This window comes from Ursus maritimus, unplaced genomic scaffold (assembly GCF_017311325.1).
Source record: "Ursus maritimus isolate PB19 unplaced genomic scaffold, ASM1731132v1 scaffold_1, whole genome shotgun sequence".
Classification (NCBI taxonomy): domain Eukaryota; kingdom Metazoa; phylum Chordata; class Mammalia; order Carnivora; family Ursidae; genus Ursus; species Ursus maritimus.
In genome coordinates this window covers 32352688-32365740 of record NW_024423343.1, presented here as the reverse complement: position 1 = coordinate 32365740, position 13053 = coordinate 32352688, and the positions used below count along the sequence as shown (strand labels likewise).

General features: G+C 34.1%; 1 protein-coding gene and 1 pseudogene across 1 annotated transcript in view; one reads left to right on the top strand and one right to left on the bottom strand.

The window, feature by feature from the left end:
• The window catches only part of BMPR2 (bone morphogenetic protein receptor type 2), a 185608-nt gene that overhangs the window by 96405 nt on the left and 76150 nt on the right, over positions 1–13053 (top strand). Inside the window, exon 3 of the mRNA XM_008687374.2 lies at positions 819–989. Coding sequence (XP_008685596.1) covers positions 819–989 — 171 coding nt within the window. The remainder of the gene's footprint in view (positions 1–818; positions 990–13053) is intronic.
• On the bottom strand, positions 8118–8236 carry LOC121099955 (annotated as a pseudogene).

Here is a 13053-nt window from a genome sequence, read left to right as displayed (position 1 = left end):
ATATATTAGTTTATTCCCTGCAAGTACATTTTTTATGGACCTCTATCTTTATATGTGTGTACTTATTTTTCAAAATTAGGATGATACTGTATGTATAAACAATTTCATACCCAATTTTCCTATCTTAAATTATATTATAAACATTTTCCCATGTCTTTAAATATATTCTGAAAACATTTTTCAACTCTGTATAATATTTCATTGTATACACGTATTGTATGCAGTTTATTTACATACTACTCTGTTGTTGGACATTATATTGTGTTCTGGTTTTACTATAATACATAATGCTTCAGTGGACATCTTTAAACATAAATCTTCGATTGTATCTGATTATTTCCTTGGAATAGATTGGAGGTAGAATTATTAGATTATAAAGCATGAATATTTTAAAGGCTCTTTGTGAAAATTGCCATATAGCTTTCTAGAAATGCCATATACATTTACATTCCCCCCAGCAGTATATGTGAGTGTTACTGAAATCTTGTTATGATTGTATATTATTTTTTTAAACCTAGAACAATTTAAATAGATATAGACAAAAATGAAATCTTACTATTGTTTTAATAATAATTCTTAGAGTAATGATGAAGTTAAACATTCATTGGTAGCTTTTCTCCCCATGAAATGCTTGTTAATACTCTGCCATTTTTTTGTAATTTAAAAAATGTGTGTTTCCTATTCATTTGCAGGAGTGGTTTATAACTCATATGTATTATATACTTACTCTGTCTCATTGATTGCAATTATTTGTTTATTGTTTTCCTTTTTATTTATTGTATTAACCCTAACTTATTTACATTAATATCAATTTGTAGGATGTTGGTCTCACATTGGAGATCCCCAGGAGTGTCACTATGAAGAATGTGTAGTAACTACTACCCCTCCCTCAATTCAGAATGGAACATACCGTTTTTGCTGCTGTAGCACAGACTTGTGTAATGTCAACTTTACTGAGAATTTTCCACCTCCGGACACAACACCACTAAGTAAGTAGTTTAAGTAATTTACTTTTCCTTGTTAATTCTTTTCTCCAAAGATTTGCAAGATTTAAAAATATATAAAAACATCAGATTTGGCAGAGTGAAAGGGAGAGTTCAGACATCATGAGACTACATCTAGCTAACACCTGAAATCCAAAAGAGGTGCACCAGGATTTCCAGGGTATCACTGGAATGCCAAATAAGTTTGAATAAAATTATGGTACTTTCCAACCCTTGTGAAGCTCTACTTTCAACAGTACAAAGATACATATGCGTAGGGGTCCCTGGCTGGTTCATAGGAGATAGAGCATACAACTCTTGATCGCAGGGTCATGAGTTCAAGCCACACTTTGGGCATAGAGCTTACTTAAAAAAATACATATAGAGGTACCTGGGTGGCTCAGTTGATTAAGCATTCAACTTGATTTCGTCTCTGGTCATGATGTCAGGGTCATGAGATCAAGTCCTGCATCAGGCTCCACACTCAGTATGGAGTCTCCTTAAGATTCTCTCTCTCCCTCTCCCTTGCCTCTCCCCCTGCTCATGCTCTCTTAAATAAATAAATAAATAAATAAATAAATAAATAAAATCTTAAAAAAAAAACCCCACAAATCATAGAATTATCCATTGCAGTATTATTTGTAACTTCAAAACATTGGAAACTATCTAAATGTTCAGGAATAGGAGATTAGTTAAGATATACTATGGTATATACATGTAGCGGAGTACTAACTATACATCTATAAGAAAAAATGAGTAAGATCTCTATGAATTGATATGGAGTGATTTCTAGAGGTAATGTTAAGAGAATAAAAAGCATATATATACTCTGCCGTCTTTTGTGTAAGACAGAAAGCGTATCTTTACAAAAGAAACAAAGGATAAACCAGAAAATAATTAAGTTGGTTACTTTCAATAGATGAAGAGAAAGGGGTGGAAAGTATACATAAAGAAATGAAAGAACTAATGTAAGGATTTTACAAACATGATATTTTACTATATATACTATTTTGGGCAAGATGGGTTGTAAGAGATGGGGGGAGAATTGCAAACAAATACTGAACTCTTCTAAGTTTGTTTTTTAGTAGCCTGGACGAAGCAATTGTGAAACAACTGTAGATGTATAATAGGATTAGGAAATAAGTAAATGGTGTTGATGCTCTTGGGAGCCCGTGCTCTTACTGAGGAAATAGTCACATACAATTATAGATGGGGGAAGAGAAGAGAATCCTATGTGATTAGATTGTAATTCAAGATATGAGTATGGATTTATGACTTTAAAAATATACATATATATGTGTTACATGCATGGATATGTGGCCAGGTACAAGTGCGTATGCATGTGTATATATTTGTATGTGTATATATTTGTATTTATGTGTGTAGTATACACACACATACCCATATATATTTCTTAGCTCTATTTGTTGAAAAGGATAAGCAATAAATAGCACTCCAGTAGCAGGAAGCAAATGTAATACCCAGATTTAGACTCTAATACCACCTTGGAAAAATGACTTATTCTAAGACTGGAGCAAGATAGGTGCAAGATCAGCCGAAAGTATCTTGTAACACTAGAAAGTAAGGAAAAGAAGTGCCTTCAAACGGGGTGGGGAGGGGGAAGAGGAAGACTTGTCACAAGGGCATAAGAGCCAGCTTGAAGGAACTCCTACTGTCTAAATTTAGGACAATTTGAGTGCTAAAGAAGTACAGCAACAAATTGTAAACCATTGGAGGGAAAATAACTAATGAGTCTATGCTGATAGCAGAGAAGGGAGAAGAGAGGGCACTTGCTTACAGTAGAATGCCAGGTGCCAACTGGTAGATGTAGGAGTGCTGGAGTTGGAAAATTATCCTTCTGTAGCTATCATGGTAAGGATTGGATCTGGCAAGAATAATCAAAACATCCTAAATCTAAGGGCATTTTCAATATGGAGCCAGGATATTTGCATTATTTTAAAGTATCTCCTACATATTGCAAGGGAAAAATTAATAATTATACGTTGAGGTTATCAGATAACACCTTGATCAAGTGATTAAAATTAACATCATTAATGAAGGGCATATGGACATCCTTGATATCCTGAGAAGGACACAGTATCACTAATAGAGTACTATATTTCAGCGAAGAATGCATAACCAGAATCCAATCATGAGGGAACATCACACAAACCATGAACTAGGAGTGCTCTGTTACAAGAAGGAGATTTGTCAAAAATGTCAATGTCCTATAAGGCCAAGAGACTGTGGGAAAGATCTAGATAAGGGAGGCTAAAGAAACTTGACAACTAAACCATACCTAACTCTACTATGCTGGGTGCAAAAAATATTATAAAGGACATTGTTAGACCAATTGACAAAAGAGATGATTAAAGAATTATTACAATATTAAACATACTGAAGCTGATAGCTGTACTGTGGTTATGTAAGAGAATACCCATATTCTTAGGAAATATCCTGAGAAATGTTTAGAAATAAGGGGCAAAAATGTATATATATAAACTTCCCTGAAATGGTTCAAAAAAAAGTGTGTGCATCTGTGTGCGCAGAAAGAGAAAGAATGGGGCACTTGGGTGGCTCAGTCAGTTAAACATCTGCGTTTAGCTTGGGTCATGATCTCAGGGTCCTGGGATTGAGCTCCATGTCGGGCTCCCTGCTCAGTGGGGGGAGTCTGCTTCTCCCTCTCCCTCCCCCCGCTCTCTCTCTTTCACTCACTGTCTCTCTCAAATAAATAAATAAAATCTTAAAAATAAGAGAGAGAATGATAAAGCAAACAAATGGGGTAAAATGGTAACAATAAGTGAATCTGTCTACAGATGTGTGGGTATTCTTTGTACTATTCTCATTCTTATAACTATTCTGAAAGTTTTAAATTATTTCCAAATAAAAATTTAAAAATTTAAAAATATATTTGTTTGAAATATAGCACATTTTAGGAATTCTCTGTCAACAGCTTTTATCAGTCCATACTCTGAGATCTTCAGTTTGGGATTATTTCCTTTGATTTGTTGATGAAACACTAAACTGAAAGCAATAGGAAGTTTTTTTGTATCTACTCGAGACCATTAGCTTTTATTAAGAAATTATACCGAATTGGCTACATTTATTTTCCACAAAGAACCAAACAAACAAAATAAGATTTCTAATATTCACTTGTACATCTAGCAAGATGAAAGATAAGTGAATTTGTGCATAAGTTCTCCTCAATATTTCTTTTTCTCTTCAATATTTTTATAGCTACATTTCAGAATGTTACCTAGATTTTGGTCTGTTACAATCTTTTGAACCAAAAGCTGAAGTATTGCCAACTAGGAATCAGTAGCGTTAGCCCAATAAAAAGGGAAAGTGTTTAAGTAAAGTGCTGTAATATGGGAGCATTGGCTCAATTTATATATTTTGTTCTAAACAAAGCAAGTGAATTTGAAGTATCAAACAAGATGAATATTGGTTTTTGCATTAATCTCAAGAAGAATTGTCATATTGAATGTCATACATTTAGTCTATAAATGATAGGTGTTTGATCAACATAAAAAGTTTTAAGTGTTGGGGCGCCTGGGTGGCACAGCGGTTGAGCCTCTGCCTTCGGCTCAGGGCGTGATCCCGGCATTATGGGATCGAGCCCCACATCAGGCTCCTCCGCCATGAGCCTGCTTCTTCCTCTCCCACTCCCCCTGCTTGTGTTCCCTCTCTCGCTGGCTGTCTCTCTCTCTGTCGAATAAATAAATAAAATCTTTAAAAAAAAAATTTTTAAGTGTTGAAGTTTAAAGAAATTAATTAAAATATAACGTTAAGGGGGCGCCTGGGTGGCTCAGTTGGTTAAGTATCTGGCTCTTGATTTCAGCTCAGGTCATGATCTCAGGGTCATGAGATGGAGTGCCATGTTGACTCTCTGCTCAATGTGGAGTCTGCTTGAGAATTCTCCCACTCCCCCCGTCTCTCCCCCTGCTCTTGCTTTCTTTCTCTAAAATAAATAAATAAAATCTTTAAAAAATATATATATATAAAATTAAGAAGCAGAACTTTTTGTTCTTGGTCGTATAATAATACATCAGTAGAAAATCTGGTGATGGTAATTTTTTTCTCCTTTAAAGTTTTCCATTATAAAAATACCATTTATTGAATATTTAATATAAATATTTGTCAAAAACATGTACATATGTTTAAAATTTACTAGAACTATGGTGCACACTTATCAGAGATGGAGAATAGGATAGTGTGGGGTGACTGTTGAGGGGGAAGGTTACATATTACTCTTATACTCTTTTATTATTTGAATCTTTAACCTGAGAATATATTTGTGTATTCACGTATAAGAATATATTAAAGGAATACCTACTGGTTAAATAAGAAAAATAGAAAAATGAGGTAAGTGGAAAGGAGAGAAATAATCTTTAATAATCTCTGTATCTAAATACAACCATTATTAATATTTTGAATGTTTTTTCCTAGTCTTTTCTCTTTAATTTTTTATATAGTTGTGTTAGTGATAAAAATACATTTTAGGGAACACCTGGCTGGCTCAGCTGGTAGATCATGTGACTCTTGATCTTGAGTCCTGAGTTGGGAGCCCCATGTTGGGGGTAGAGTTTGCTTAAAAAAAGGGGGGGAGAAAAGTGCATTTTAGATCTTGCTTTTTTGTTGAGCAGAATAAGTATTTTCCAGATTATTGCATATGTTTCAGAGTCATCAATTTTAATGGTTGTATAACATTTTATCAATTAGATATTTTCCTTATCCATTCCCTTGGTTTTGGACATTTAGGCTGTTTCTAGTTTTTTATTCCAGTGGACATCTTTGTATATATAGCATTATATTATAATTCCTAGAATTATAACTTCTATATCCAGTAGTAACAGTATTAAAATTCCTCATATATTGTCAAATTGCTTTTCCATTGGTGGAAACAATTCACATTCTCCCATTAGTGATGTACTGGAGTGCATATTCCATCATGTCTTTATTAGCACCAGTATTATTAAAATAAAACTTTGCTGAGATCATTTTGAAAAATGATATGGATTGGGTTTTGATTTTCGTTTTTTGTTTTTTGGGGATTTTTTTTTTTTTAAAGATTTTATTTATTTATTCGACAGAGATAGAGACAGCCAGTGAGAGAGGGAACACAAGCAGGGGGAATGGGAGAGGAGGAAGCAGGCTCACAGTGGAGGAGCCTGATGTGGGGCTCGATCCCGGAATGCCGGGATCACGCCCTGAGTCTAAGGCAGACGCTTAACCGCTGTGCCACCCAGGCGCCCCTGTTTTTTGGGGATTTTTTGAGCAAGCAAGAGAGAGCGTGAGATCAGGCAGAGGGAGAGAGCTAGAATCTTAAGTAGGCTTGGCACTTAGCACAGAGCACGATGCGGGGCTCAGTCTCAAAACCCTGAGATCATGACCTGAGCCAAAATCAAGAGTTGGACACTTAACTGAGCCACCCAGGCACCCCTTGGATAATTTTTATTAGTGAGGTTCACATGTTTTTTGTTTTTTCTCTGTTTTGAATTTCCTGTGTTCATTGAATATTTGTAATATTCTTTTTCAATAATGAAGCTAATTAGCTTTGAGAAAAATGATTTAGAATAGTCTGAAATCTAGTCATTTCATCCCTTGTCAGTCTTGATACCACAGGGATGACAGGAGCTACATTTTAAATAGTAATTTAACATGAGTTTGTAACATTAAAAAAAAAAATCTTTGAACCTTGGCTTTTCTGAGGAAGGACCTCAGGAATATCTTTCATTAAAAGTTCAGTGCTCATTTATGGTGCTAAATTTTTCTTTAATTAAGGTGTTAAAAATAAAATGTTCAGGGGCGCCTGGGAGGCACAGTCGTTAAGCGTCTGCCTTCGGCTCAGGGTGTGATCCCAGCGTTCTGGGATCGAGCCCCACATCAGGTTCCTCTGCTAGAAGCCTGCTTCTTCCTCTCCCACTCCCCCTGCTTGTGTTCTCTCTCTCGCTGGCTGTCTGTCTCTGTCAAATAAATAAATAAAATCTTTAAAAAAAAAAATGTTCGTTACTCATTCTTCTGAGACCAGTGTTCACTGAAACAGTATCTCCAGACCTCCCGTGATGTTTTTGTAATGGCTATTAAAGCTTTGCATTTGCATAATGTTTTATAATTTCAAAGTGCTGTCACATCTATAAACTCTTTGAAGATGTGTCCATAATATCTGGGTAGTTTAGTAAAAAATAAACCCTTTTGTCCTACTGAGTTGCTACTCAGGTTGAATGGTCGTTGAAGTGGTTGTCTTTCTCTAGCAAATTTAGCTTGCAGCTTATCTTTTTTTAACTTTTTATCTATTGTATTGACAGTCAATGTCAGGTGTTAATATTTTGGGTCCCCAACAAAAAAAATGTTTTAAACTTTTATATTTGATATTATTTCAGACTTACAAAAACTTTCATATACCTTTTATCCAGAGATTCACCAATTGTTAACATTTTGCTGTATTTGCCTTATTATTCTCCCTCTTCTATATATAAATATGCTGATCACTATTTTTCTCTGAACCTTTTGCAAATAAGTTGCAGGCATCGTATCTAAATTTTCACGTATTTTGTAATTGTCTCTTCTACTAGATTTTTTTTTTAAGGTTTTGTATTTCATTTTTTTTGAGAGAGAGAGTGTGTGAGAGAGCATGAGACTGGGGAGGGACAGAGGGATAAACAGACTCTCTGCTGAGCTGGGCGCCTGACATGGTGCTCTGTCCCAGGACCCTGGGATCATCATCTGAGCTGAAGGCAAACAACCAGCTGAGCCACCCAGGCACCCCTACTGGATTCTTTTTTAAAAAAATTTCTTTAGAGTATAGTTGACCCACAATGTTATGTTTTAGGTGCACAATATAGTGATTCAATATCTCTTTATATTATGCTGTGTTCACCCCAAGTGTAGCCACCATCTGTCACCATACAACGTTATTACAGTATTGTTGACTATATTCCCTATGCTGTACCTTTTATTCCCATGACTTAATCTTTCCATAACTGGAAACCTGTATCTCTCACTGTCTTTAACCCATTTTGTCCATCTCCCTACCCCCTTTCCTCTGGCAACCATCAGTTTGTTCTCTGTATTTGTAGGTCTGATTCTTTTGTTTATTCATTTGTTTTTTATTTTCCACATATGAGTGAAATCATGAAAATGATAGATGCCTGAAATAGGTGGCAATGCCTTAACCATATGTGTGTTGTCGGGCCTGAGGGCCTCTTACATCCTTGTCAAAGGTAGTGCTGATCTCTCCTTTCTTTTTCTTTCTTTCTTTCTTTTTTTTTTTTTTTGAAGATTTTATTTATTTATTTATTTGACAGAGACAGCCAGTGAGAGAGGGAACACAAGCAGGGGGAGTGGGAGAGGAAGAAGCAGGCTCCTAGCGGAGGAGCCTGATGTGGGGCTTGATGCCAGAACGCTGGGATCATGCCCTGAGCCAAAGGCAGACGCTTAACGACTATGCCACCCAGGCGCCCCTGATCTCTCCTTTCATACAACACTCTTCTACAACATTCTAAAGTCTTTGGTGATAGGGACTTTTTTAATGCTCCTTTGTCTCTACAGTGACTAGTACAGTGTCAGGTATATAGTGGTAGGAGTGCAATAAATGTTTGTTGAATGAATAATTTAATAAACAAAGGGATATGTGCTAATGTATAAATTCTGGAATGTTTTCAAATGCTTGAAGGGAATAGGATTTGTTGTCATTTGTAATCTGGCAGAAGTCGAAATCATTGGATTCACTTACTAATGGACAGGTATTTATTGAAAGCTGGTTGCTACTTTCAATTAAAAGGACAAGTAGTTCATGGGATAGCAAGTACAGACAAAAACAGAACAATTATTAACTCTCTTATTTTAGATTCATTATGGTAAAATACAAAAAAGCTGTAATTGTTCCCATTCTCCTTTCCATTCCTAAAAAAGCATCAAATTTTAATTTTTAAAATAATGCAGGAATTTAGAAAATTTTCCCTATGTAGATGCTGTTACATGATCTCATTTTCAGAGACCCTTACTCAAAAAGTACAACTGTAGCATATTTTAATACTGGTAAAGAAAATGATGCACAAGTAGGTTATGGCTTTTTTAAAGGTTATGTTCTAGGGAAACAGCAGAAGGTACTTAATGTTCTCTTTAGCCTAGTCATTTCTCTCTCGATTGTTTTCAGCTGAACCGTTTACTTCCTGACATCAAACTATTCATTGCTGTTACTGGAATTATATCTTTCTCATCAAGTATGCATTTACACAGTATCCAGAACCACTTTTACCTGCCTTCTTTCCGCTATACCTCATACATTGAGTAGGGTTAGACCAGTGGCAATGAAGGACTATATGGATGACTGAATAACAAAATATAGCTCTCTTTCCTCAGAAAAAGCTTTTTTGTTTTGTTTTTTTGTTTTTTGTTTTTATCAACCTCAGTTGAAGCTGAAGATCATGAGGTAGTTAGTGGTAGAAACTAAAGCATATGATAGCAGTGGATCTTCAAGAATTATGTGGAAGGACCATAAGTGAATATCTTTAATTTTGCTGAGCTACAGAGTCTTACATCATAATCATTTAAAAATTACTTTTATGTGGAGTTAGGGGAGTGAAGAAAGGTAATTCCACTTACCTCTAGTTCTTAATTTTTTTTTAACAGATGACAGTTTTGTGTAGTCTTATAAAACTGCCTTAACTAGTTTTTTGGAGGCAATCGTATATGGCACAAATTAATGAAATCTTTGCAGACTTCTGGCTGTTTTGCTAAAAAATTAAGTAGAATAAATCCACTGATGCTTTTGTTGAGACCTAAATGGAATGTCTGCTTTAAAATAATTAAATATCAGCAGTTTCTTATTAATTTTAGAAAAAGGTGTGTGAGCATTGTTAAATGCATAAAAATTAAAGTTCTGTTTGGACTATAGATCACCAGTGATTTCTGGTCAGTGAGGACACTAGCTCTGTTCTCAAAAAACAAAAAACCTTTCCTCCAATCCCAGCATGAGAGGTAAAGTTTACATGTTGTGTTCCTCCATTAGGAAGGATTATTTTTAAAAAAATAATTTAAAAAAAAGGAAAGAAAAAAGAACTTCTGATATTTAGAAGTCCATGTCAATTATTTTGCTGTAACCTGTGATCTGAGGTTCAGGCCTGAGGTTGCCGTCAGAGGCCTAGAGCATGTGTTCAACCAGAAACTCATTATGAGATAATTCTCCAAGAAAAAATTGGCTACTGATGAGATTATAGGGTATGGGTTGATAACTCATATTCTAGGTCTTTGTGCCTGAATTATTTTTTCCAAAGATTTTTTTCTTCTAGTGTTGAGTCTGTGTTTCAGTTGTTTGTCTTTTTTTAGGGGGATAGGTTCCATATTTGACTACTTTCATTATATGGGAACCTTAAAAAATACAAGCCAATGGTAATGTATCTGTTCACTACTTAATTATAAGTGGAACTGGCTCTAGACACACTTAGGAATTAAGGAAGATTAGTTACTTTTCTTCCCTTGGTATCTTATTTTCTGAGTCCCTTTATTTTTTCTTAGGAAACCCTCCTTCAGTTGTACCCAGTATGATATGTAAACTTTTATAGGCACTGTCCTTTCTTCCCTCGTCAACATATGGTGTCCTTAGTTCTATTTCCCTTCAGATATTAGTGTTAGATATTTGATGACTTTTGCCTCATAAAATACTTACAGTAAATTTAAGATTCTTAGAGAATGTTATCCCAGATGGGATAAATGTAGTAATGAAACTTTAATTCATTTTATCAGGATTATAGGCTTACTAGACTGAGCAGTCTCCTTGTAATAAAAATATAAAGGGAATTTGGGAATTTAACATATAGTGAAATTAAAACTAGCTAAATAACATTTTAAAATATTTATAATGTGTCAGACATTGTTCTAAGTGCTGTCTATGCATTAAACCTTTATAGTTAACTCTTACGGAAACATATGAAATGATTACTGTTATATTCTTATTTTACATTGAGAACACTTGAGGCACACATACATAATTTACCAAGTCGCACAGCTAATAAGTGGTAGAGCCAAGATTCAAACGTAGGTGCTTTGGCTCCAGAGTATGTGTTATTAACTATTACTTTCTATTGGTTTTAACCATTACTCTCTATAATCAATAGTTATTAATCATTACTCTTACACTCAAACAGGGGACCAGTTTATATATGTTTGTTCATTCATTTGGAAGGAGGAAAGAAAAGATTATTTTGAAAATACTTGATCACATTTCCTAAAATTTAAGGACTCTTCGTGAATCTTTCACCATATTTCTGTACCACTGAGTATCATAAAATTTCTCTATATTCACATGACATATTACTTTATTACTTAATATTACTTATTACTTAATATTACTTAATATTCAAATTATCTAATTAAAATTATATGTACTTTAAAGGGAAACTTTCTATTACTACTGTAAATGGAAAGCCAGTGTCATAAGTAGAGGTAACTTTAAAAATTATTTGTTTAAAAATAAATAAAATGAAAACTAAGCCATATGTATATTAGCTAACTAGATATTGTTGCTTGCCAAATTGTCTGAAACTTGAAGCTTACTTTCTCTGTGTTAAGAGAATAGCAAATGTTAAAAGAGAGTAGCAGAGATAATAGAGATTCACTGTCACCAAGTTGAGATTTTCTTTTTTTGTGATTAGACAAAAGAAAGAAAACTAACTCACTAACACATGTCCATCTACCACCTAAAACCAGAAGTCTGACACTTTAGGAAAGTGAACTATATTATTCTGAGTCTCTTCGAACCATAAGAGACTTTGCAGTACCCATTCTGTTTAAAAAGAAAATCAGTCTTTAAGTAAATGAATTTATATTTATAGTATTTTACTTTCTTATACCCTTAATTCATGCTTGTGTGTTTGTAAATTCCCAGAGTTTGAAAGAAGTGTATAATTACTGCAAGGTTTGAATACTTAATTTTAGAACAGTTTCTTGTTAAGGTTTCTGGAATTAGTATAATTAACCTCCCTAACTATAAAGTAAACAAAGTAATTAAGTTAGTAGAAGAGCAGACAAAAATTTGTCATTTTCTAAAAAATTAAATAGACCTAAGTCATTGTATTTGGTGTTGGAGGTTCTTGGGTGAAAATCAGTATAAAAATGTAGAATGCTTTTATTTTCTTTAATTTAAATCATTCATTAAGTTGATTGTTGGATCAAATTGTTGAGAAACAAAGATTGAGTAAAGCTAAGTTTAAGAAATAACATTCTTTAAAAAAAAAAGAAATTACATTCTAATTTATGCTGTGCTGTTAAGATTAGAAATTCTAACTTCAGTGTCTGGCAGCAAATGTCTTTATCTCACACCAAGCTAGAAAATAGAAAAGAAAGCCTACATTCAAAGAAACTGACATATGGCATAGGGCCATAGATAGGTTTTTAGCTGTTGTGCATTTATAATGTTTTTTCCGTTTTTACCGCTTCTATGACAGCATTAAAGTGATTGAATAGACACAAAAGGGGAAATAAGGATGGCTGGAAGTTTTTACTTAATACTTGATGAAGCATTTTAGCAAGAGACAAAGTATGTTGTTCTTTTTTACACTTATTAAAAATATTAGTGGAGAAGGGGTGGTGCAAGAGAAGTAAAGTATGTATCCTTTAGAAAATATCCTTTAATGCAATAGTAACAAGATTTTATTTGAACATGTTATATGGTGTTGGTCAGATAGTTTTCATTCTAAAATTTTGCTACCTCTGTCCTATTGAATATCAGTCCCAATCTATACCTACATATTTTTCCCTTTCTCTCAAAAAAAGTAATTCCTCTTCATGTTGGTATTTTTAAAGTTTATATTACTTGATTGTCCTGATGAACAAAGCAGAACCTGTTACTAACCTGGCTTTACTGACAAACTCAGTGGAAGCTTTTGGTCTGTAAAATGTAAAACCCAAACATTTATGGTGGAATTGACTGATATTTAAAAATAAATGTCTTCTGAAATACTAGACAATTTTGCATATAGAAGCAAGAAACAATTTTCATGTCTTTACTTTAACATCTATAATTTTTCTTATCTTTATGTCCAGTTCCATATGTGTTCCTTTGTATCTG